This window comes from Myotis yumanensis, unplaced genomic scaffold (genome assembly GCF_028538775.1).
Source record: "Myotis yumanensis isolate MYYU_CA2020_CCGP unplaced genomic scaffold, mMyoYum1.0.hap1 SCAF_1, whole genome shotgun sequence".
Classification (NCBI taxonomy): domain Eukaryota; kingdom Metazoa; phylum Chordata; class Mammalia; order Chiroptera; family Vespertilionidae; genus Myotis; species Myotis yumanensis.
In genome coordinates, this window is record NW_027223752.1 from 58,805,981 (window position 1) to 58,828,718 (window position 22,738).

Genomic DNA, 22,738 nt, shown 5'->3' on the forward strand with positions numbered 1-22,738 from the left:
AGCACTGCACCTCCTCTGAGCCTCGGTATGCTTTTCTCTTTCCTCCTAGTTGTAGAACTTCCACTCAGCCAGCCTTCCTGTGGTTCTGGATGATGTCCGTTCTGTCTTTTAGTTGTATTTTTGAAGTGGTTGTTCAAGGCAGCAAACTCCGGTGTTTACCTATGCCGCCATCTTGGTTTCTCCTCCTCATTTGCTAATATTTTGTTGAGGATTTTAGCATCTATGTTCATCAGGGATATTGGCATTTAATTCTCTTTTTTTCTGTTGTCTTTATGCTGGCCTCAGAAAAAGAGGTTGAAAGTATTCCTTCCTCCTGGATTTTTTGGGAATAGTGTGAGGAGGATAGGTGTTAGTTCTTCTTTGAATGTTTGGTAAAACTTCCCCGTGAAGCCGTTTTGACGAGGGCTTTTGTTTGCTGGGAGTTTTTTTTATTATTGCTTCTATTTCCTCAGTTTTTATTGGCCTATTCAGGTTTTCTGCTGCTTCTTGATTTAGTTTGGGAAGATTGTTTTTTTTTAAGAAATTTGTCCATTTCATCCACATTGTCCAGCTTGTTGGCATATAGTTGCTCATAGTATTTTCCTATAATCCTTTGTATTTCTGTGATGTCAGTTGTTACTTCACCGCTTTCATTTTGGATTTTACTTATTTGGGTCCTCTCTTTGTTTCTTGATGAGTCTGGCTAAAAGTTGATCAATCTTGTTTATGCTTTCAAAAGAACCAGCTCTTTGTTTCAGTATTTTTTAAACTGAGTTGGAAAATTTTGATTATCATATTCTTAATCTTATATTTTGTTTTCTGAATATTGTTTTTATAATATTCTTTCTTGTCTTTTATCTCTAAATATGCTAATTATATATTTTTTCCAATATTTTTCTTGCTATCTGCATTGCCTCTTTTCCTTAGGATTCTTTTATCTGTTTTTATTGACTTTGGTCTGAAAATCAGGAGGTTTTCCTGAAATTAATGGTGCTTATTGGTTGTCTATCCATGTAAGAGCAAGGCACTAAAATGCTTCCTGGGGACTCAGTGTTTGGTCAGAACATCTAGGATTGTTGTTATTTACTATATGCTCTTTGGTCTGTATCTTCAGGTGAGAAATCTGCCCTGCATGGAATAAGCCTCATTTTGTTCCCTATTTTTGTCTAGCACCTCATTCCTGTTTTGCTCTATCTATGCCTGGCATTCCTAAATTTGGTTCAGTTTTTGTAGTATATTTCCCACTTATTGCCTCATTTTTCAAATTATAAGCAAAAGTTTATGCAGAAAGTCATAGAGGTAGAAGTGAACCGTAGAAGAAATGGTTTTAGGAAACAAGTTACAGAGGCAAAAGAAAGGCCAGTGGAGCTTAGGAGAGAGAAAGGTAAAGGTTACATGCTTGGTCGGGGAAGGAGAGAAGGAAGGGAAAGGTGTGAGCATGCTCCTAAGAGAGAGAACCCCGCCTATTGCCTCTATTGCCTCTTATTCTTAGTTTATCTCCTTTTTGTTAATATTCTTTTTTCAGATAATGATTAAGTGAAATCATTTTTGTAGATATATTCCAGGCATATGACTGAAACTCACTTAGATTGTATCTAAATTTTCAGTCCACTGTAAATAACTAGTCAGCCATTACCTATTTCTATCTCTATCTACCTATGTATCTATCTAGTTATCTAACATCTAAGAGAATGAGTTCTGAGTTTCTCACTGTTGCTACCATGTACTAACTACAAATATCAATTCAGAAATTGCTACTAGGATTATTAAAGTAGATCCTAAGTATACTATGTATTAAAAATGTATTTTTCTTTTTGAAAATAAGGTTTGCTTTCCTTTTGAAAATTAGGTAAGTCAAAAATGGCAGAACTCTTTATGGAATGTGAAGAAGAAGAGTTGGAACCCTGGCAGAAGAAAGTAAAAGAGGTTGAGGATGATGATGATGATGATGAGCCGATCTTTGTTGGAGAGATATCAAGTTCAAAACCAGCAATTTCAAGTAAGCATTTATTTTTAGTGAAGCCAAGTTTTATAAAATACTGTTTCTAATGGAAAAAATTTATAAACTGGCTTAGGAGGTACTTATGTCCTTGCTTCTCTGTAAAGAGTTGGGAATGAAAGATTGGGTGGGAGATAAGTAAGACTTTTAGAAACAGGGTGGGGATATAATTGGGTACTTGAGGGAGGAGTTAGGTTAAAATATCAGATCTGAGTAAAAGAAATGGACTAAGATTAGCTGGTGACATTGGAGGTCTTTTGTTATTAGAAATCATAATTTTTATGGAGCTAAATTTTCTATTTATATATGTATTCTTTTTTTTTCACTTAAACTCAGAAGTAGAGGGAAAAAAGGGTTTAGAATACTTTGTTTAAAATGTCAGAATGTACTAAATAAGTTTGTGTTATTCTTAGATAGGGGTTCTCAATTCTAGGCAACTGCCTTATCGCAGTGTCATCCATTCATAGATAAAAAATGTATGGGCAGTGAATGATTGCAGTCTCTGGCCTGTATGCTAATAGTTGCTTCTGATCACATCCATTTTCCAGCAACTTGCATTTATATTCATGAAAGAGAAGGGCACTGTCTACAGCTACTATATTTGGATGACGTAGCAGTTAGTTAAAACTTAAATCTTTATGGTTTTTTAACAGAACATCTTGATACCTTTGTAGATACTAGATTTCAGTTAGAGTAATTGGATTTGACCTTGTTATAATGTTCAAGCAAAGAGCAATAACACCTTTTAAAACATTCGCTCAAAAATATATAGAAGTGTAGAGAAGTAATGTATGAATGTTAGATTTTCTTACCAAGATAGTGCTTAAAAGTGTGATTAAGAGGCTACTTTAGCCCTGCCGGTGTAATTCAGGGGATTAAGTGTTGTCCCATGCATTGAGTGGTCACTGGTTCGATTCCTGGTAAGGGTATATGCCTGGATTGCAAGATCCCCAGTAGGGGTGTGCAGGTGGCAGCCCATCCATATTTTTGTCCCTCTCCCCCTCTCCCGTCCTCTGTCTCTAAAATCAATAAAAATGCAGGTATTTTTTAACCCTTTGCACTCTGAACCATTCTGGACATTGGCTACCAGCTACTTGACGCTACTTTGCGGCGGAAACGTGCATTTACAGACCCTCATATTATTTAGTATAATTTTGGAACCAAGTAATGTATTATAATGATATTGGACTTATATGAATTGGATGACATCGAGGAATGTATATTTGCAAAAAAAACAATATTTTATTGTTTATAATTTTGTACAGTATGATAAGTTTTGTAACACTCCCCAATATGCATTGCAGGCTGATTAGTGCATGTTTGACAGTAATAAGTGGTTTGACGCCTGCCACCAGGTGTTTTCCTGTTAGAACACACAATGCAGTCCCGTTTTCTTTGTCCCACATCGGGAATATGTAGTTTATTGTTTAATCCGACACAAAACCCGCTGACATTTCTTGTATATATCTTAGTAATTTTACGATATTTTGATTTAATTTCTTATGCCATTTCAAGATAAAACTTCAGGGAAACATGCATGTCTCAAAAAGTTGCGTTGAAATAACTCAATTCCCCATAATCACTAATAAACTGCAATGTCCCCTGAGAGGGGACATCCGAGTGATGTGCTAGAATTCCGATGTCCCCTGAGAGGGGACAGAGGAGTGCAAAGAGTTAAAAAGAATCCCTTGCTCTTTGCCCTTAAAAAAAAAAAGAGGTTACTTTAAAATATTTGGAAAGCCTGATACTTTTTTCTGTTGCCCCTAAATTTGTAAGGGGCACTTTTATTCAGTTTTATCAGAGAGATAATAACAATTGAATTCTCAATACCACTTCCTCTGGCACATTAATAATCTCTCATGGAGGTTCTAATTGGAGTGCCACTTTGATTATAAATTGAATGATACTTGTTGATGATAGTAGAACATAATTATATATTCTCTTCAATTATTGTTTCTAGTAATTGTGATTATTTTATACTGGAATATTACCATATTGTAAAATTGTTATTGAAATTCTCTTATTGAAAACATGACAGTTAAGATTCAAGTTGATTTTATACTGGTTGAACATGATTTAACAGTGTTCAACTAGAATAGTGTATACTAGTCCTATATAATAAAAGCCTAATACGCTAAGTGTCAGGTCGTCCAGTTGTTCGTTCAACCAATCAAAGCGTAATATGTTAATGATATGCTAAGGCCGCTCAACTGCTTGCTATGACGTGCACTGACCACCAGGGGGTAGATGCTCTTACCTGTAGGTTAGCTTGCTGCTGGGGTCTGACTGATTGGGGCTGAGCGAGACAGGCCAAACACACACTGGAGCCCTCCTGTAGTCCCTCCCTGGCTGGCCAACCTCCTGTGTCCCTCTCCAGCCCTGATCGTGCACTAGTGGGGTCCCTTAGCTTGGCCTGCGCCCTTTCACAATCCAGGAGCCCTTGGGGGATGTTGGAGAGCCAGTTTCTGCCCGATCCCGCAGGCCAGGCTGAGGAACCACAATGGTGCACAAATTCGTGCACTGGGCCTCTAGTTTTAAAATAATTATGTCAAAAAGGAGATTGACCGCCAGTAGAATTTCTTTTCTGAATTGTTAAGATACAGAATTTAAATGATTGTATTGTTGGTTATGTGTAGGCCATAAAATGTTAACATGGAATATGGTTTGAATGTTTACATAGAATTACCAGAAAGAAGGGGAAAATCTGTGTTTTGTAGAATACAACCACTAAAAAGTACTTTAATAATAGTTCTTCTTTGGTTTGGTAAATACTTAATCATGAATTTCAGAATGAAAATGGTGTTAAGTTATTGGAGCAGAGTTGTTTATTCAATAAGACATATGTAGTGCTTAGTTATAGACACTACATTGTCATTATCAGATAATAACCCTACTTCTGTGTGGCCCCTTACTTTATAGGATTATTTTATGAGATCTGGTTATTTTTTACTGGGATGGAAGAAAAGGACATTTTAATGATATTTGGAGTGTTTGTGCTTTTATCTTTTTCTAACCAACAATTTTAGGCAAAACCCACTCTTCCAAATTTTAGTTTGATTATTGAGTATCCTAAGAGTTACAGAGTTTATATGCATGTAAGAATAAGGAAGTTTAAACTGATCCTGAAAGTCATATTAGACTCACATTGACTTCTGCTATAGTGGTAGATTTGAAACTCCTTAAGTTATAAGATACTCTGGTAAACTGTAGGTTCATTTTAGTTTGTAGTCTCTGATAGTTTCCCTTTCAGAAATCAAGAGTAATGGTGCAGATAATCCAATGAGATCCCTCATAAGGTCACTTCAAAGCTTTCAGGGATGTGAATGGGATATGGAGCTTGGACAAGATTTTGATTTTGAGTAATAGGAACCTGAGTGTATATACAAACCTATCATCACTCAAAGAAAGACATATACTTCAATTATAAGTTGTATATTAATAATGTGGAATATTTCTTTGCCATGTAAAAGGTTTGACTTATATAGTCAGATTTATCAATTTTTTATTTTTGGCCTTTGGATTTTGAGTTATAGTTAAAAAGGTTGTTCTACTACTATGCAACAATTAAAGCTTGTAATCTTGTCCCTTTAGTAAATAAATAAATAAATAAATAAATAAGTTTAACTGTATTTTAAAATAGTGATAACTTATAACTTCTTCCAGGAATCTATTTGTTTTCAATTCATGATTTCTATTATCTTAATATATATTTCATTCAAACAAATTAATTTTAAAATAAATTCAATTTTTTTCAGATATTTTAAATAGAGTAAACCCCAGCTCATATTCAAGAGGAATAAAGAATGGCGCACTCAGTCGGGGTACAGTATTATTTTACTCTTTTAATTTTAAAGAGAAGTATTTTGATATCATTGATTATATAGAAATATATTTAATATATTGTGTAATTTTGAAATACAGGTATTACTGCTGCATTCAAGCCTACAAGTCAACACTACACGAACCCAACATCAAATCCAGTGGCTGCCTCGCCAGTAAATTTTCATCCTGAATCTAGATCTTCAGATAATTCTGTTATTGTTCAGCCTTTGTCTAAACCTGTAAGTGTTTCTGAAACTACACAGTCAGCTCAGGTATACATTGGATATTATTTATAAATGTCAACAATACCCAATTAAAATTCTGAACTAGCATGGGTAGAAGCATTATCAGCATCAGAAAATGTCACCATTAAGAGCTCAGAAAATGTCACCATTAAGAGCTCAACCAGTATCCAAAGCAATAACTGCAGGAACTAACTACCCAACCTGATTCTTAGTAATATGATTAAATTAAATAGGTACAGTATTAAAAACTGTGCTATCAAAACATGAATAAAAGTATAATCAGTAATGAATATTGCATAATGGCAAACTAAGATTATAAAATGCACCAAGTATTCTTCATTCTTAATTGGGAAAATTATTGAGAGCCTATCATAGCTTTTTATTCTGAAAACGTACCTTTATAGTATTAAAAAAAAAAACCTCAACAAAAAGTACTAGTTAATGGTAATAGTTAAAATTTATTGAACTGTTAATATGTGTAAGGCTTTGTGCTAAATGACACATATATATATAATATATAAGTTAATCTGATTTAATTCTTAAATATCCTGTGATGTAGGCACTATTGTTACCCTATTTTATATTTGAGGAAATTGAGGCTCACAGAGGTTCAATAATTCACTAGTGCCACAGAGCTGGAAATGATAGATTTGGAATTTTACTCAGACTAACCCATAGTTCATGTGTATTTATATATATATGTTGTACATAAATGTATACTTTAACACATTAAGCGCCCAGCCTGTTTTGTCTTCCAGTTGGAAAGTATAGTATCAGTCACCGGTGACTGCCATGGTGCTTACGTGTTAAAAAAAAAAAATGGTAGCATTGCTTTCGTGTGACCATTTTCAAAGTGCAATTTTCAGGCCCTGGAGTTTCTTCTGAGATTCTTTCATGAGTCTGAAAATCAACACTATTATCACAAAAATAGAAAGACACTATTTGCCTTTTTCACTATGTTGACATTTATTGTAATAGTAATACAAAGACACTATTTACCTTTTCACCATGTTGACATTTGCACTTATAAAAGCAATGGTGAGTAAACTGCTTGTGCCTCAAGACAGTGGTATCAAGCTGTACTAGTAGTTTTTGTATTAGTCACCACCATGCATTCACAGTAAAAAATATTACAGTCATACTCAATTTACCTGAGAAAGTATTGAACTACTTTGTTAATTCTAATTTTGAATATGTGTCTTTAAAAAATATTTTGTGTGTGCCGAACCGGTTTGGCTCAGTGGATAGAGCGTTGGCCTGCGGACTCAGGGGTCCCAGGTTCGATTCCGGTCAAGGGCATGTACCTTGGTTGCGGGCACATCCCCATTGCGGGGCGTGCAGGAGGCAGCTGATCAATCTCTCTCATCAATGTTTCTGGCTCTCTATCCCTCTCCCTTCTTCTCTGTAAAAAATCAATAAAATATATTAAAAAATAAAAAATAAAAAATATTTTGTGTAGTGAAATGGGTAGTATGCATAAAGCACTTCTGTGTTTGAAGTATGATATATTTTGAGGAAAATCACTTGTGTATTGAATTGTAAGCTAAACCACCCACTTTTTAAAAACAGAAGAACATTTTTACTTGAAAGAATGACTGACAACCCATGGTGTATTATTTATTTTTGTGTAGAAATGTTACCATAAACATGTGGTTTAAAACCACACACATTTCTTATCTCATACTTTTTGTGCGTTAGTAGTCAGTTCATGGCTTAGCTAGATCCTCTGCTTCAAGATCTCACAAGGCTACATTCAAGGTGTGGGATCTGAGGTTGAAGTCTCATCTGAAGCTCAGCTGGGGAAGTATCTGTTTCTAAGTTCTCATGGTATTGGCAGCACTTGTTCCTTAAGGGTTGTCATACTGAGAGTCTCAGTATTTTACTGGCTTTTGGCTGGCTTTTTTTCAGGTGGGTCTTCCCAACATGGCTTTTGCTTCCTCAAAGTCCGAAAGAGAAAGAGAATCCTTAACAGGGTGGCATTAAAATCTTATATAATGTGATCACATACAAAAATTGTGTATCTTGTCACCTTTGCTGTATTCTTTTGGTTAGAAGCAAGTAACATGTCTTGCCTGCACTAAAAGGGAATCACATAGAACATGAATACCAGAGCGGAGGGGTCATGGAGGCCACTTTTGAGTCTGTTCACCACACACAATGAGTTACTTAATCTTGGTTATTTGGCAAACATTTCCAAAAAATTGAAAAAGGCACCTGTCACCTAGGAAAACCGCTGATAGTATTTCTGTGAAGAGTAAAATTTGAGCTTTCAAGCAAAAATTAGAATTTTTTGAAAACTTGTATCTGCTACCATGATCTTGACAGCTTCCCATTACTTAAAGACTTTTCTGATGGGGTAGTATTAATAATTAAGATTTTTTTGTTACTGTATACTGAATTCTGTCAAGATTTGGACGATCTGCATAGTTCAGAGAAGCCAGTATTTTCCATATAACCAATGCATGATGTTACAAAATTATGCCTGAAAGAAAGATCCTTTCAAAGTGTAAGATAGACTAATAGATTTTAATGTAACAAAGTACAAAGTTTAGTGATAAGGAGTAAGATTTTGCATTCCAACAAACCTTTAAGAAAATACAACTGTTGAGTTTTGGTGTAGTATTAAAGAAGTGCACTTACAGTTATCCTAAAGTGCTATTAAAATACTCCCCCTTTCAACTATATATATTTATAAAGCCAGATTTTCTTTATATTTTTCAACCAAACATTTCCTAGCAAATTAAAAGCAGAAGTAAATATGAGACTATAGCAGATTTTGATTAAGCTAGACACTAAAGAGATTTGCTACTCTTTAATATTTTTTGTTTTCAAGATAGTCATAAAAATTACTTATGTTAATCTACCATGGGTTTATTATAGTTTAAAATAAAATTAATACATATTTTTAAATTTTTCTGTTTTAATTTCTAATATGGCAAATATCAATGAATATGTCCCACCTGAATAAAAAACTCTTTTGGGTCTTCAGTAATTGTTAAATGTGTAAAGCGGTCCTGAAACCAAGGAGTTAGAGTATTAACACAAAAAGTTACCCAAAATATAGAGTCTTTGCTATAAGTTAAAATCAAATTAACTCTGTTTTTTTTTTTCATGTTTATAATAAGCTATTTGACATTGGCCTTAGAGAAATAGTAAATTTTTCTTATGTTCTTTTGGCAGTAAGGGAAACAACTACCAAAGCACCTATACATTTTCTTGCAAATAATCAGGCTTACCACCACAATTGAATCCAAATATTTTTAGTACTAATAGTTTATTTTTTTCTGTATTTTATATCTTATTACTATAAGGTAATTTACCTACCTCTTGGCACTAAAAATTGATATTTTGAGGTGGTATCTTTTATAGAAGAGTTATTAAATTTAATTTTAGCCTACATAAAAATGAAAAGGAAGACTACAGCCTTTTAAAACTATGGCTAAATAAATGCAACTTCCATTTATATTTTGAAGATGTTATATATCATAAAAAATAAGAATATCTTTGGGCAGACACCTACCTCCCACCAACTCCCTCCTCCCCCTTTGCGAATTCTTTTCTGTGGTTTTAGCATTCTGAAGTAATGATTAATAGTGAAATGAGCCCTGAATTAGTATTTAAAAGACTTAGATTGAAGCAAGAGATTTGACTGCTGATTTTGCTTTGCTCTTAACCATTGTCAAACCTCTCTGAGCCTCATTTTCTTTATTTCTAAAATGAGAGATTTTACCCGAACTACTAACTCTCAATTTTGGCTTCTAAGGTTCTGTAGGCTATATTGAATGCTACTATAGATGGAAAGCTATCCAAAATATAAAGATTATTTGCTATTAGTTGGAATCACATTAAGTCAGTAGTTTTCTAATGCTTATCGTAAGCTCTTTGGCATTTGGAGAATAGAAAACCAAAAAAAGAAATTAGTTATTTAATTCAGTTTGCTAGAGAAATCTTTCCAGCATTGGACTCAGACAGAAAAAAAAACAAAGTTTGGGGTGGTATCTTTGGTGCTATAAAAGTTAGAAACTAAAACTTTCTAAATTACAGTGTTTTATTTATATGGGCATAGTTTTTAAATCAAAGCACCTCAATTGGTGTTTCCCAATCTTGGAGAATATTTAAAGGAGAGATTTTACCAATTGGTCTGGGTGGGTCCTGAAATGATGCATTTTAAACAACTCTCCCAAGTGATTCTAATGTGCAGTTAAAGTTAAGAATGACAGATGTAGTCTGGAATGAATTGAGAATCCACTTTAAGGGAATTTACTCTGAATTTTGGAAACAACTTTTTAATAAATTATAGTTTTTTATTTTATGTCATGTTTTTGTTTGTTTACTTTTTCATGGAATATCTCTATACTTCAGCATCTCCTTTAGATAGCAGGTATCTATTATCACCTATAAAGTCAGTGTGTTATAGCCTAAGGGCATAGGCTTTGTAATCAGACCTGGGTTCTAATTCAACCCCAGCAATAAGAAGTTGGGGCTATATCAGACTGACATAACTATAGTCAGTCTATAAATTTATAGAATGGTGTATAATATTTGGTCTTTATTAGTCAAGTACTTGATTTAATTCATACATGCACTGTGAATTTCAAGTACATTTGAAACATATATGTACTGTGTAATGCAAGTATATTTAAAGTGCAAGTACATGTAAATTTGAAAGGTGACTAACTTGAAGCTCAGAAGTTTCTTGCCCAAGGTTTCATAAATAAATGTATAGGTCTTCTTAATCCCAGTCTAGTGCCTTACTGTTGTATTTGATATCTTTCCAAACTATTTTATAAGATATTAAAATTCCCTGTTGCCGAATTATTTTAATCAGTTAATGTTGAATGACATGAAACCTGGGCTCTGAAATTGTGGTAATTAACCAGAGTTGTCCCCTAAGAAAGTGTTATCAGTATTAACTTTATATTTCTGTTAAAGTACTATTTTAGAAAATGCAAGTGAATATTTTCCATTTTTTGAAGGGCAAATATTTGGAGAAGATATTTATCTTGAATTGAGATTGTGGTTGGTTACAGTTAAATCATATGACTATGGCATTATTGATTTTTTAAATACTATATGGTAAAGCTCAAATGCAGCTATCTTCCTGTTAGGCCTCAAATACTAAGGGTGGTTTGGGTTACTTCAATACCTGTTTCCATAACTTTTTTTAAAACAACAGCCATCATTTATGTAGTCACAGATTTGCAATGTGTACAGGCTGTGATAAGAAAGACCCATTTCTTTTTCTTAATTAATTACTTTTATTGGGGTATAATTGACAATATATGAATTTTCGGTGTACAACATAAAGATTTGATTATTTGTATATATTGCAAAATGATAACCATAGTAAGTCTAGTTAACAACTATCACCATATGTATGGAGTTTTTTTAAATAAGAAATTTTAATATCTTAGCAACTTTCAAATATTCAGTATGTTGTTATTATTGTTATTTTGTTAATCCTCACCTGAGGATACTTTTCCCATTGATTTCTAGAGAGTAGAAAGGAAGGAGGAGGCTGGGAGAGAAACATGGATGTGAGAGAGACACATCAATTGGTTGCCTCCAGGAGGTGCCCCAACCAGGGCCAGGGAACAAACTTGCAACTGAGGAAGGTTCCCTCGAGCATCAATCAAACCCGAGACCCTTTGGTGAGCAGGCAGACGCTCTACCACTGAGCCACAATGGCCAGCGCTATTTTTAACTGTGGTTACAATGCTATAAATTACATTGCTAAGACTTATTTTATGGGTGGAATTTTTTACCTTTGACTCCCTTCACCCATTTGTTTTCATAATTTCTTAACAAACCCATGTCAATAGGAAAGTTGGTAGCAAAACAAAATTTTAAAAATGTAGTTATTCCTCAATTTATTAGCATAAAACAAACTTTTATGTTTTTACTTTAAAATAATGTTTATTTGGGGGAGGAAAGTTTAGAAAGAGACATGTATTTGGAATATTTTCCTCCTCAGATAGTATAGAGTATATCAAATCAGAACCAAATGGTGAATACAGACACATATTCCTCTTTTCTCACTGAACATTCTACTTTGAATATTCTTTGGATTCTTCTAAAAAATATGATCTTAGTGGTTGTATGAAAGTTTGTTCTTTAATTTTTTTAAGCCATTCTGCCATTGTTGGACATATAGATTGCAATTGCCTTTATTTGCAAAAATTAAAAAGTAATAACATTTACTATTTATTTGCATTTAAATATTTTTGCTATTAAAATGTTATCATTTTTAATTTTTAAACGTTAAATTGATTTCAAATGAATATTGGACTTATAGGGAAAATAATACAAAGTTTCATTAAAAAAAAAAAAGAATTCCATATACCCCTAACGCAGTTTACCCTAACGCTAACATCTCTCTTATCATAATCAAGTAGTCAACATTAACGAACTGCAGACCTTATTTGAATTTACCAGTTTTTCTGTTAATGTCAGTTTTCATTCCCAAGGTCCTAGTCAGGATCATAGGTAGTTATAGCAGTTAGTTATTTCTTCTTAGTCTCCTCATCGTTTTCTGCAGTTACTGACTCTTTGTCTTTCATGACCTTGATACTTTTTGTTTTCAATATTATCATCTTTATTTTTTTTTTTTTTACTTTTTGAAATGTATATTAATTAATTTTATTATACATATTTTTTATTTTATTGTTTAAGGTATTACAAAGAGTAGTACATATGTCTCCTTTTTTTTTCCCCCATTGACCTCCTCCCGGCCTCACCTCCCCCTGGCACTTGCCCTCCCCGCCCCCCCCCCCCCTCCCGCCCTCCCCAGTGTCTTGATGTTATCATCTTTAAAACAATGCCAGTTCAGTACTTAAAAGTTACCATTGTCGTTATTTGCATTTATTTGACTAGTAAATTGGAAAAAAGTTTTTTGTTATGGATTGGTCATTTGTATTTTGCTTTTTTAAAAAATATATGTTTTTATTGATTTCCAGGGAGAGGAAAGGAGAGGGAGAGAGAGATAGAAACATCAATGATGGGAGAGAATCACCATCAGCTGCCTCCTACATGGCTCACACTGGAGATCGAGCCCGCAACCCAGGCATGTGCTCTGACCGGGAATGGAACCATAACCTCCTGGTTCATAGGTTGATGCTCAACCTCTGAGCCACACCGGCCAGGCTGTATTTTGCTTTTGAAGTGTTTCAGTTTATGTCCTTTGCCCATTCTTAAAGTGACTTTTTCCCTTTAGTTTTTTTTTTTTTTTAATTGATTTCAGAAAGGAAGGGAGAGAAATAGAGAGATAGAAACATCAATGATGAGAGAGAATCATTGATTGGCTGTCTCCTACATGCCCCCTACTGGGGGAGGTATCTAGCCCACAACCTGGGCATGTGCCCTTGGCTAGATTCGAACCTGGGACCCTCTATCCACTGAGCCAAACTTCTAGGGCCCCTTTAGATTTTTAAGCATTGCTAATCTTAAAGCTTTTGCATGTTAAATGTTATGATGTGTAGAATGATCCAGAAGTCACAGAGTTTATTCTCCTCAATGATGATCTTTTATAAATAGCGTTCGAATATATTGTGTGTATCAGTATATTTAATATATAATAGTATTGGAGTATATATCTCTAAATTATATAGACCACACTTTTCATAATTAGTTATACTAAACATATGTGTGTTAATGTAAATTTATACTGCCTTATACTTTATCACATGATTCATCTCATACTTTTTACTCTTCTTGAGATCGTTCTGCTTACTGGGACCATCCTCATGAAAAGGCTGGAACTTCCCTTGAGCCGTAAGGTCTCCAGCTGGCCTAGATCATTCTTTTAAACAATTTTCATTGTAAATCCTGTCTGCTAGGTTTTCTTATTTGTTCACTTTGCCGATCAGGCAGCTTTTGTCTTTACCCTGTGAGATGGGAGATTACCTGGCCCAGCATAGGTTTCTGTGGGATGGTGGGAAGAGTGAAGAACCCATTCTTTCTCTTTCTAATCTTTGGCTTATACATTTTTCCAATAAAGATGATTCTAAAAGTCATACCATCTATACTAATAAAAGGGTAATATGCTAATTAGACTAGATGTCCTCTGGACATCCTTCTGAGGGCCGGCAGCAGCGACAACTGTGAGGGCTGAGGGCCAGTCTGTCGCCGCGGTCCCTTTTGCAGATGCTGCAGGAGAAGGCAGATGGCCGAAACTGTGGAAGAAGGCAGAAGGGAGAAGGCCAGCACCGTGGGAGAAGGCAGAAGGGAGAAGGGAGAAAGCGGCAGTTAGGCAGTTAGGGTCATCAGGCCAGGAGGGGAGAGCAGTTAGGGTGATCAGGCCAGCATGGGAGAGCAGTTAGGCATTCAGGGGATCAGGCCGGCATGGGAGAGCAGTTAGGGGTGATCAGGCCGGCAGGGGAGCAGTTAGAGGCACCAGGCAGGCAGGCAGGCAGGCGGGGAGCAGTTAGGAGCCAGTGGTTCCGGATTGCAAAAGTAATTGAGTCATCAAAGGTTAGTCTTATAATATTGCAGTTAAATTTACTTTTATAAAAGTATGAAACAGAATAATTATAACTGTGTTGAATAAATGTAATACTCCTCTGAAATATTTTAACAGGGTTACATAACAAACTCATCACGAGTTGCATCTAGTAATTCTACAGAGTTGCTGTTTGACTTGACCCAAGATACAGGATTATCACATTACCAAGGGGGACCGACACTTTCTATAACAGGTTGGTTTTAGTATTTTTAAAAAAAAAATTATAAGAAGAAATTGGTGAATATGCATGTGAAATAGACTTTCTGTTTGAAGTTTTTGTCTTCATGTTAAGTTTTTTTATATAGTAAAGTAGAATGGTGCTAATCTTGCATGCCTTTCTTGGGTCGTTTTAAATCTTACTTAATGATAGAATATTTTACTTCTTCCTTTTAATGATGTAGGCTAATTGACTTTGAGATTGTTCTTACTTGCACTAAACATACGCTGAAAATAATTTCCATAAGTTAGAGAAGTCCTCTGATAACCTGAATACTCTGTTAAAAGAAGTACTAATTACCTTCTATGATGACGAGTGTGAAAAGTATGTGATTATAGTTAATGTTTTAATTAGCTTAGTATCTTTCTACTAATTTAATGATTTACATATGATAAGTATGATTATAGAGTACTATTATAAAGTGGTTATAATAAATTTGTATATAATTGGTATTCACTAAATGCCCTTTGAAGGAGTAATGAAATGTCCCTATTGAAGAAGAGTTAAAGTTCTTTGATTGTATACTAATAACAAAGCTCTTCATTAACCTACAATATAAAATAGTTTGCTATGAAAAAATTTTATAAAATTGAAAATTACCTGTAATCAAAGCAGTTATGCTTTGTATATTAGCAATTTTGAAATATTTCAAATATTTGACTAAATAGAGATACACAAGATTTTTGGGACTTTTTAAAAATTATTTTCTAACAAATCAATGTAGAAAATTTACCAAATCTCTCCCAATGTTTTAATAGTAATATTAGTGCCTAAAATGCTTTTCTATTTAGATAACATTTATTTGATATTCACTTCTTTGGGTATCACTTACTTGTGACACTTGTAGAAATCTAATTTTTAAAATAGGTAGGAACCAGCTTTGGCCGGATACTCAGTTAGTTAGAGCTTTGTCCCAATATGCCAAGATTGCAGATTGGATCCCCTGTTGGGGCACATACAAGAATCAACCAGTGTATTCATAAATAAGTGGAACAACAAACCTCTCTCTTTTTCTCTCCCTCTCTCCTTCTTCCTCTCTTCTCCCTCTCTCTCTTCCCCTCCTTCTCCCCTTTTCTCCTCCCCCCTCTGTCTCTTTCTCAAGTCAATCCATAAAAATAAAAAATAGGTAGGAACCAAAAGAAACATGGAGAAAAAAATAGTGATCTTAAGTCAGGTTTTACAAAACACATGGACTTTATTCATAGGAAAAGTCTGAATTCTTGAAACTTCTTGCAGTAAGGACAGTGGCACTTACTCTCTAAGTTTCCTACTGCAGAGAGAAAGACTTCAGCCTGAGCAATAAGTAGGATGATTTAGAGATGTTAGTCTTGAGATTTTTGTAGTCTTTATCAAGTCTTTACAATTTAGTTTTCTCATATCATCAAAATGGAACTTTTATTTTTCTTATTTAGTGCATTCTCTAGATGAGGAATCAGCCATTTGGAGATAAATTTTTAATTCTTGCTCTATTTTAGTCAGAGCTTTTTGAAGTACAAATAAGATAAAATTTGAAAATGCATTATGAACTTTAAAGGACTTGACAACAGATAGTTGCTGTGAATGATAATATGTGCCGTGTGTTCAGTAGCATGATTAACTGACCACTGTCAGGTGATCACACGAATGCTGGAGATTAGATTTGAAATTGATCTTGAATGAGAATAGGATTTTTACTGACAGAGAAAGGGCTGTTGAGTATAGGAAACAACATAAACCAAAGACAACAGAGATAAATAAGTTAAATGGTCACAATTTAAAACTCTTAAATGCAGAGGGATTTTATTTCTTTTTTTTTTTTTTAAGTCATTTCTTGATGAAGAGAAACTTTTTTTTTTTAATATATTTTATTGATTTTTTACAGAGAGGAAGGGAGAGAGACAGAGAGTCAGAAACATCGATGAAAGAGAAACATCGATCAGCCGCCTCCTGCACATCCCCCACTGGGGATGTGCCCGCAACCCAGGTACATGCCCTTGACCGGAATCGAACCCGGTTTTGGCGGGATTTTATTTCTTATGTTAAAAACATTTTTGAAGTAAAACAGTTTTATTTCTATTGTTCATCCTGTTACATAATCAGATGCTTAATCCAAAATACCAGTACTCATTGGCTTTTCAAGTAACCTGAGCATCTTACGAGAATGCTACAGTGATAACAAAATCTTTCCCAGGTCCCCATAGTATAGCCATTCGTAATTATCTGCTTTGAAGATGGAAAAAAAAATCATTTTTATGTTATCTCAAAGGATGAAACAGAGGAGCCAATTAATATAATGGCTTATTTTTCTGACCTGTTTCCCCTTATTAAAAAGCAGATAGGTGAATCTACTAGAATAATTTTTTTCTTCTAAAGATCTGAAATATTTTTTTAACACTTGGATTGCGGGAAACGAGTTGAGTTGGCTCGCGTGAATTGCGCGTACTCCGCGGGAGCCGTCTTAACTCCGTTCATATAGATTTGCGGTGGAGTGCGGGAAACGTGTAAACTCGGGCCGATTGTAACTGCGTATTACCAAATATTTGTTTGTTTGCCGTTCACAAAGATACCTACCTGCGTATGCGAACCGCCATCTTATATTTTGGCGGGAAATTCACCCGACACCGTAGTGTTAATAATGATTATATCTATCATTTATTACTGAATGCTTTCAGCTATTGTGTTGGGTGCTTTAAATGCACTATCTTATTTTATCTTAAAACAGCTTTGTAAAACGAGGTATAATAACAAAAGAGGAAACTGAGTCTCAGAGAAGTTAATTAAATAAGCCAAGAATACATATAGCTAGTCAGTGACAGAGCCTGGAATATTTATTTTTTTTATTTCCAATTTTAAATCATTATTATTTTTCAATTATACTTGACATTATTATATTAGTTTCAGGTGTACACCCCAGTGATTAGACATTACATAACTTACTAAGTGATCATCCCAATAAATCTTGCACCCATCCAACACCATACATAGTTCTTAGAATATTATTGGCTATATTCCCTATGCTGTACTTTATATCCTCATGACTATTCTGTAATAACGAATTTGTACTTTTTAACCCCTTCACCTTTTTCACCCTTACACCCAAGCCCAGGACCCTCTGGTAATCGTCAAAATGTTCTCTGTATCTCTTCTGCTTGTTCGTTTATTTTGTTTTTTTAGAGTCAATTACTGATAGATTTGTACTAATTGCCATTTTATTGTTCATATTTTTTATCTTCTTTTCTTCCTAAACAAGACTCAGATATTTCATATAGTACTAGTTTAATGGTGATGAATTCCTTTAGCTTTTTCTTGTCTGGGAAGTTCTTTATCTGTCATTTTATTCTAAACTAGGGGCCCAGTGCACGAATTCGTGCACCTTGAAAGGAACTGTGGGCCTCGAGGCTGCAGTAGACACAGATGGGTCTCAGCCCATCCTCCCCGCCCCGACCTGGCCCCTCCTGCCACGGTCCCCGGTCTCCTTTCTGCCGGCATCTCCGCTCCCATCGCCGCTGCTCCCACGTGCTGACAGCTCTGGCCCCACTTGCACCCACTGATAGCGTGGAGTGATTGGGGCCAGCGCCAGCAGTGGGTGCAAGTGGGTCCAGCGGCGGCTCTGGCACTGGCAGTGGGTGCGAGAGCCAGCTGCTGGCCCAGATCTCCCCTCAGGAGCAGGGGTAGGTGGAGAAGCCCTGAGGGGCTATTGGGGCTGGCAGCCGCTACTCCAGCTGACGGCACCAAGCGATTGGGGCTGGCACCGGTAGCGGGTGTAGCGGCGGCTCTGGAAGTGGGTGTGAGCGGGGCTGCTGCCAGCAGCAGGTGCGAGTGCCAGGTGGAATTTTCAGTAACCACCAGACGCTCGCCCTGATGATAGTGACTGGTGCCCTGCCTTGGCCTGGCGCCTCCGCTCACCTCCTCCACCATCCCGTCGCGGCCGACACCCACCATGTTCTGTGCTCTGCCGCCTGCGGCTGACACCCACCAGGTTCTGCATGTGCTGCCTGTTGGTCAGCGCACATCATAGTGACCGGTTGTTCGGATGTTCCGCCGTTCAGTCTATTTGCATATTAGCCTTTTATTATATAGGACTAGAGGCCCAGTGCACTGATTCGTGCACTGGTGGGGTCCCTTGGCCTGGCCTGTGTCCTCTTGCAGTCTGGGACTCCTTGGGGGATGTTGGACTGCCAGTTTTGGCCCGATCCCTGCAGTGTAGGCCAAGGGACCCCATTGCTGCACGAATCCATGCACCGGGCCTCCAGTATGCATATAAGATCTTTGGTTAATCTCTTCCCGCCCTCCCCCTTTCCCTCTGAAATTCATCAGTCTGTTCATGTTTCCATGCCTGTGCATTGAGTATCTGCCCCCTGGTGATCATTGCACGTCATAGCTACCAGTTGAACGGTTGAAAGGTCACTTAGGCCAGTGGTTCTCAACCTTCTGGCCCTTTAAATACAGTTCCTCATGTTGTGACCCAACCATAAAATTATTTTCGTTGCTACTTCATAACTGTAATGTTGCTAATGTTATGAATTGTAATGTAAATATCTGATATGCAGGATGGTCTCAGCTGACCCCTGTGAAAGGGTCATTTGACCGCCAAAGGGGTCTCGACCCATAGGCTGAGAACCACTGACTTAGGCTTTTATATATATAGACTAGGGGCCCGTTGCATGAAATTCGTGCACATTAAAAGGGAATTAATTAGAGGAATTATTTTAATATTGCTATTTGCCCTTTCTCTATAATAGAAGTGTCAGGGATGAAAGAAAATTAATAAAATGTATATGAAAATCTCCCTCCTGTCAGAGTCTGGGGCGTGCCGCGGGACCCAGAGTCAAGTCTCCGCCCACCTGCGTACGCCTGGAAATTGCACAAGGCCCAGACCAGGCCAGCCCCACTCCCCATCAAGCCCCACTGGGCGGGGGGCCTGGCCTCAGGTCCCCCGGCCCTGGCTCTGGGGCTGAGGGTGCGGCCTCAGATTCCCTGGCCCGGCCTCAAGGCCCCAGCGCCAGGGCGGGGGGTGCGGCCTCAGGTCCCTTGACCCTGGCGCCATGGTGGGCAGCACAGCTTCAGGTTCCCTGGCCCGGCCTCAGGGCCCCAGTGCCAGGGTGGGGGGCGTGGCCTCAGGTCCCCTGGCCGGGCCTCAGAGCCCCAACACCAGGGTGGGAGGTGCAGCCTCAGTTCCCTGGCCCCAGTGCGAGGGCATGATGACCATTTGCATATTAGCTCTTTATTATATAGGATGATAGCTTTACTTTTCCTCACTTTGAATATTTCTTGACAATCCTTTATGGCCTGCAAAGTTTCTGTTGATAAATTAACTGACAGTCTTATGGGAGCAAGGCTGGGATATTTCTGATATATTTACTTTATTTATTCTACTTTTAGTGTATAGTTGGGAGCATTAAAATATGATGTGCAGGTTTCAAATTCTTATTACCAAGTACAGTTGTATGTTATTTTCAGAACTTTTACCTGGCCTAAATATCCTCATTTCTCTTGATAATGCTCTGAATAAGACTAATATCTTTTAGATTTATGGTGATGGTTTTTAAACTAAAAATTCTTTTTAGGAATGAAATCTTTGTACAAACATAATTTTATGCAACAGTCTAATAAAAAATAACAGGACAGTAAGTTCCTAAGAGGAGCCCGTGAAGCTCTGAGAACATAATTTAAAAACTTAACTCCTTTCATTATGAGCCCTTTTGTATGAATGAATGAATGATTATCATTCAAGAGTAGTTGATTTCACTTTGGAATAAATGGATAATATAACTTGAAACCATGAATAGACCTACTTCTTTGTTACATGGGAAAAGAACTTAACTTTTCATTAAACATTTTAAGTTGTTAAATCAAAAGTTTGTAAAGGGTCTCTAAATGTTTAGAATAAAAAATTTTTTTAACAAACTTTAATGTCCTTACCCATCTAAAGATAATTCATTTGTAAGAACTTAATTCGGAATATTCTCTCTGCTTTAATTTAATTTAATTTTTTTGCTTGGTATATTTTGGCTGACTTCTTTCATTGTAGCTGTTTATATGTTTATTCAAAGTCATATTCTCTTTTTTTTGTCTTTCTATTTATTTATTTATTTTTTAAATTAAATCTTTAGTGTTCAGATTATTACATTTGTTCCTCTTTTTTCCCCCCATAACTCCCCTCCACCCAGTTCCCTCCCCACCCTCTGCCCTCACTCCCCACCCACTGTCCTCATCCATAGGTGTACGATTTTTATCCAGTCTCTTCCCGCATCGCCCACACCCTTTCCCCCCCAAAGAATAGTCAGTGCATTCCCTTTCTATGTCCCTGATTCTATTATAATCACCAGTTCATTCTGTTCATCAGATTATTTACTCACTTGATTTTTAGATTCACTTGTTGATAGATGTGTATTTGTTGTTCATAATTTGTATCTTTACCTTCTTCTTCTTCTTCCTCTTCTTAAAGGATACCTTTCAGCATTTCATATAATACTGGTTTGGCGGTGATGAACTCCTTTAGCTTTTCCTTATCTGTGAAGCTCTTTATCTGGCCTTCACTTCTGAATGATAGCTTTGCTGGATAAAGTAGTCTTGGTTGTAGGTTCTTGGTATTCATCACTTTGAATATATCTTGCCACTCCCTTCTGGCCTGCAAAGTTTCTGTTGAGAAATCAGCTGACAGTCGTATGGGTACTCCCTTGTAGGTAACTGACTTTCTTTCTCTTGCTGCTTTTAGGATTCTCTCTTTGTCTTTTGCTCTTGGCATTTTAATTATGATGTGTCTTGGTGTGGTCCTCTTTGGATTCCTTTTGTTTGGGGTTCTCTGCGCTTCCTGGACTTGTAAGTCTATTTCTTTCAGCAGGTAGGGGAAGTTTTCTGTCATTATTTCTTCAAATAGGTTTTCAATATCTTGTTCTCTCTCTTCTTCTGGCACCCCTATAATTCGGATGTTGGTTCGCTTGAAGTTGTCCCAGAGGCTCCTTACACTATCTTCATATTTTTGGATTCTTTTTTCTTTTTGCTTTTCTGGTTGGGTATTTTTTGCTTCTTTGTATTTCAAATCTTTGACTTGATTCTTGGGATCCTCTTGTCTGCTGTTGGATCTCTGTATATTATTCTTTATTTCAGTCAGTGTATGCTTAATTTCTAGTTCGTCCTTTTTCATATCCCGAGGGTCTCACTAAATTTATTAGCGGTTTCTAGAAAATTCTTGAAAAACCTTATAACCGCGGTTTTGAACTCTATATCCAGTCGTTTGCTTTCCTCCATTTCTGTCATTTGTGTCCTGTTTCTTTGTCTCCGCATTTTTTATGCTTCGCTGTGTCGATAGAGTGGCTTTCTGTGCTAAGTGTCCTATAGGGTCCAGTGGCTCAGCCTCCCCAATTACCTGAGGTAGACACTCTTGGTGCACCCCTTTGTGCACAGTCTTGTTGTAGTTAAGCCTTGATTGTTGTAGGTAACACTGGGAGGATTTGACCTCCAGGCCAATTGGCTGTGAGAATCAGCTGTGTCTATGGTGGGAGAACTTCTATGCTGAAGATACCCTTATTGGGCAAGACTTGCTTCAATGGGGCTTTGGTGCTCACTGAGTCTGCCCCCTGAGTGTGTCCCTTATAGATCTGAGGAGTTGTAATTGGATGGTCCCACTCTGACCACTGGGTACACTGGCTCTTGGATCTAAGGAGGTGCTAATCTAGCCTCTGCCTGAGGCTACCCAGCAGAAGCCAGCTGTAAAGCAATTCATGTTGCCCTGGGGCCTTGGGGCAGCTGCAGTTTGTTAAGTTATTTTCAGATTACAAAAGGCCGGGCCTTTCATATGCAAAAGCCTCCGTGCACGGCTTGGGCGGGGCGGGGTCCCAGGGGATCAACAGGGTGGGCCGAGCGAGCAGTATGGCTGCTCTCAGTCTTGCCTTCAGAGGCACCGGCAATCGCTGCGAGTGCCTCCAAGAGAAAGCTGCCCTCGAGTTCCGACTGATGCCAGACAGTCCCGTTTCTCCCGTATGAGTCTGGGTCCC

General features: G+C 36.9%; 1 protein-coding gene across 4 annotated transcripts in view; it reads left to right on the top strand.

Annotated features, from left to right (window-relative positions):
* ZNF280D (zinc finger protein 280D) overlaps positions 1–22,738 on the top strand; it is a 126,706-nt gene that overhangs the window by 38,842 nt on the left and 65,126 nt on the right. For all 4 annotated transcript variants that reach the window (XM_070422102.1, XM_070422072.1, XM_070422083.1 and 1 more), the window contains 4 exons: positions 1,829–1,978; positions 5,734–5,799; positions 5,900–6,039; positions 14,621–14,738. In XM_070422102.1, coding sequence (XP_070278203.1) covers positions 1,840–1,978; positions 5,734–5,799; positions 5,900–6,039; positions 14,621–14,738 — 463 coding nt within the window. In that variant the 5' untranslated portion in view covers positions 1,829–1,839. The remainder of the gene's footprint in view (positions 1–1,828; positions 1,979–5,733; positions 5,800–5,899; positions 6,040–14,620; positions 14,739–22,738) is intronic.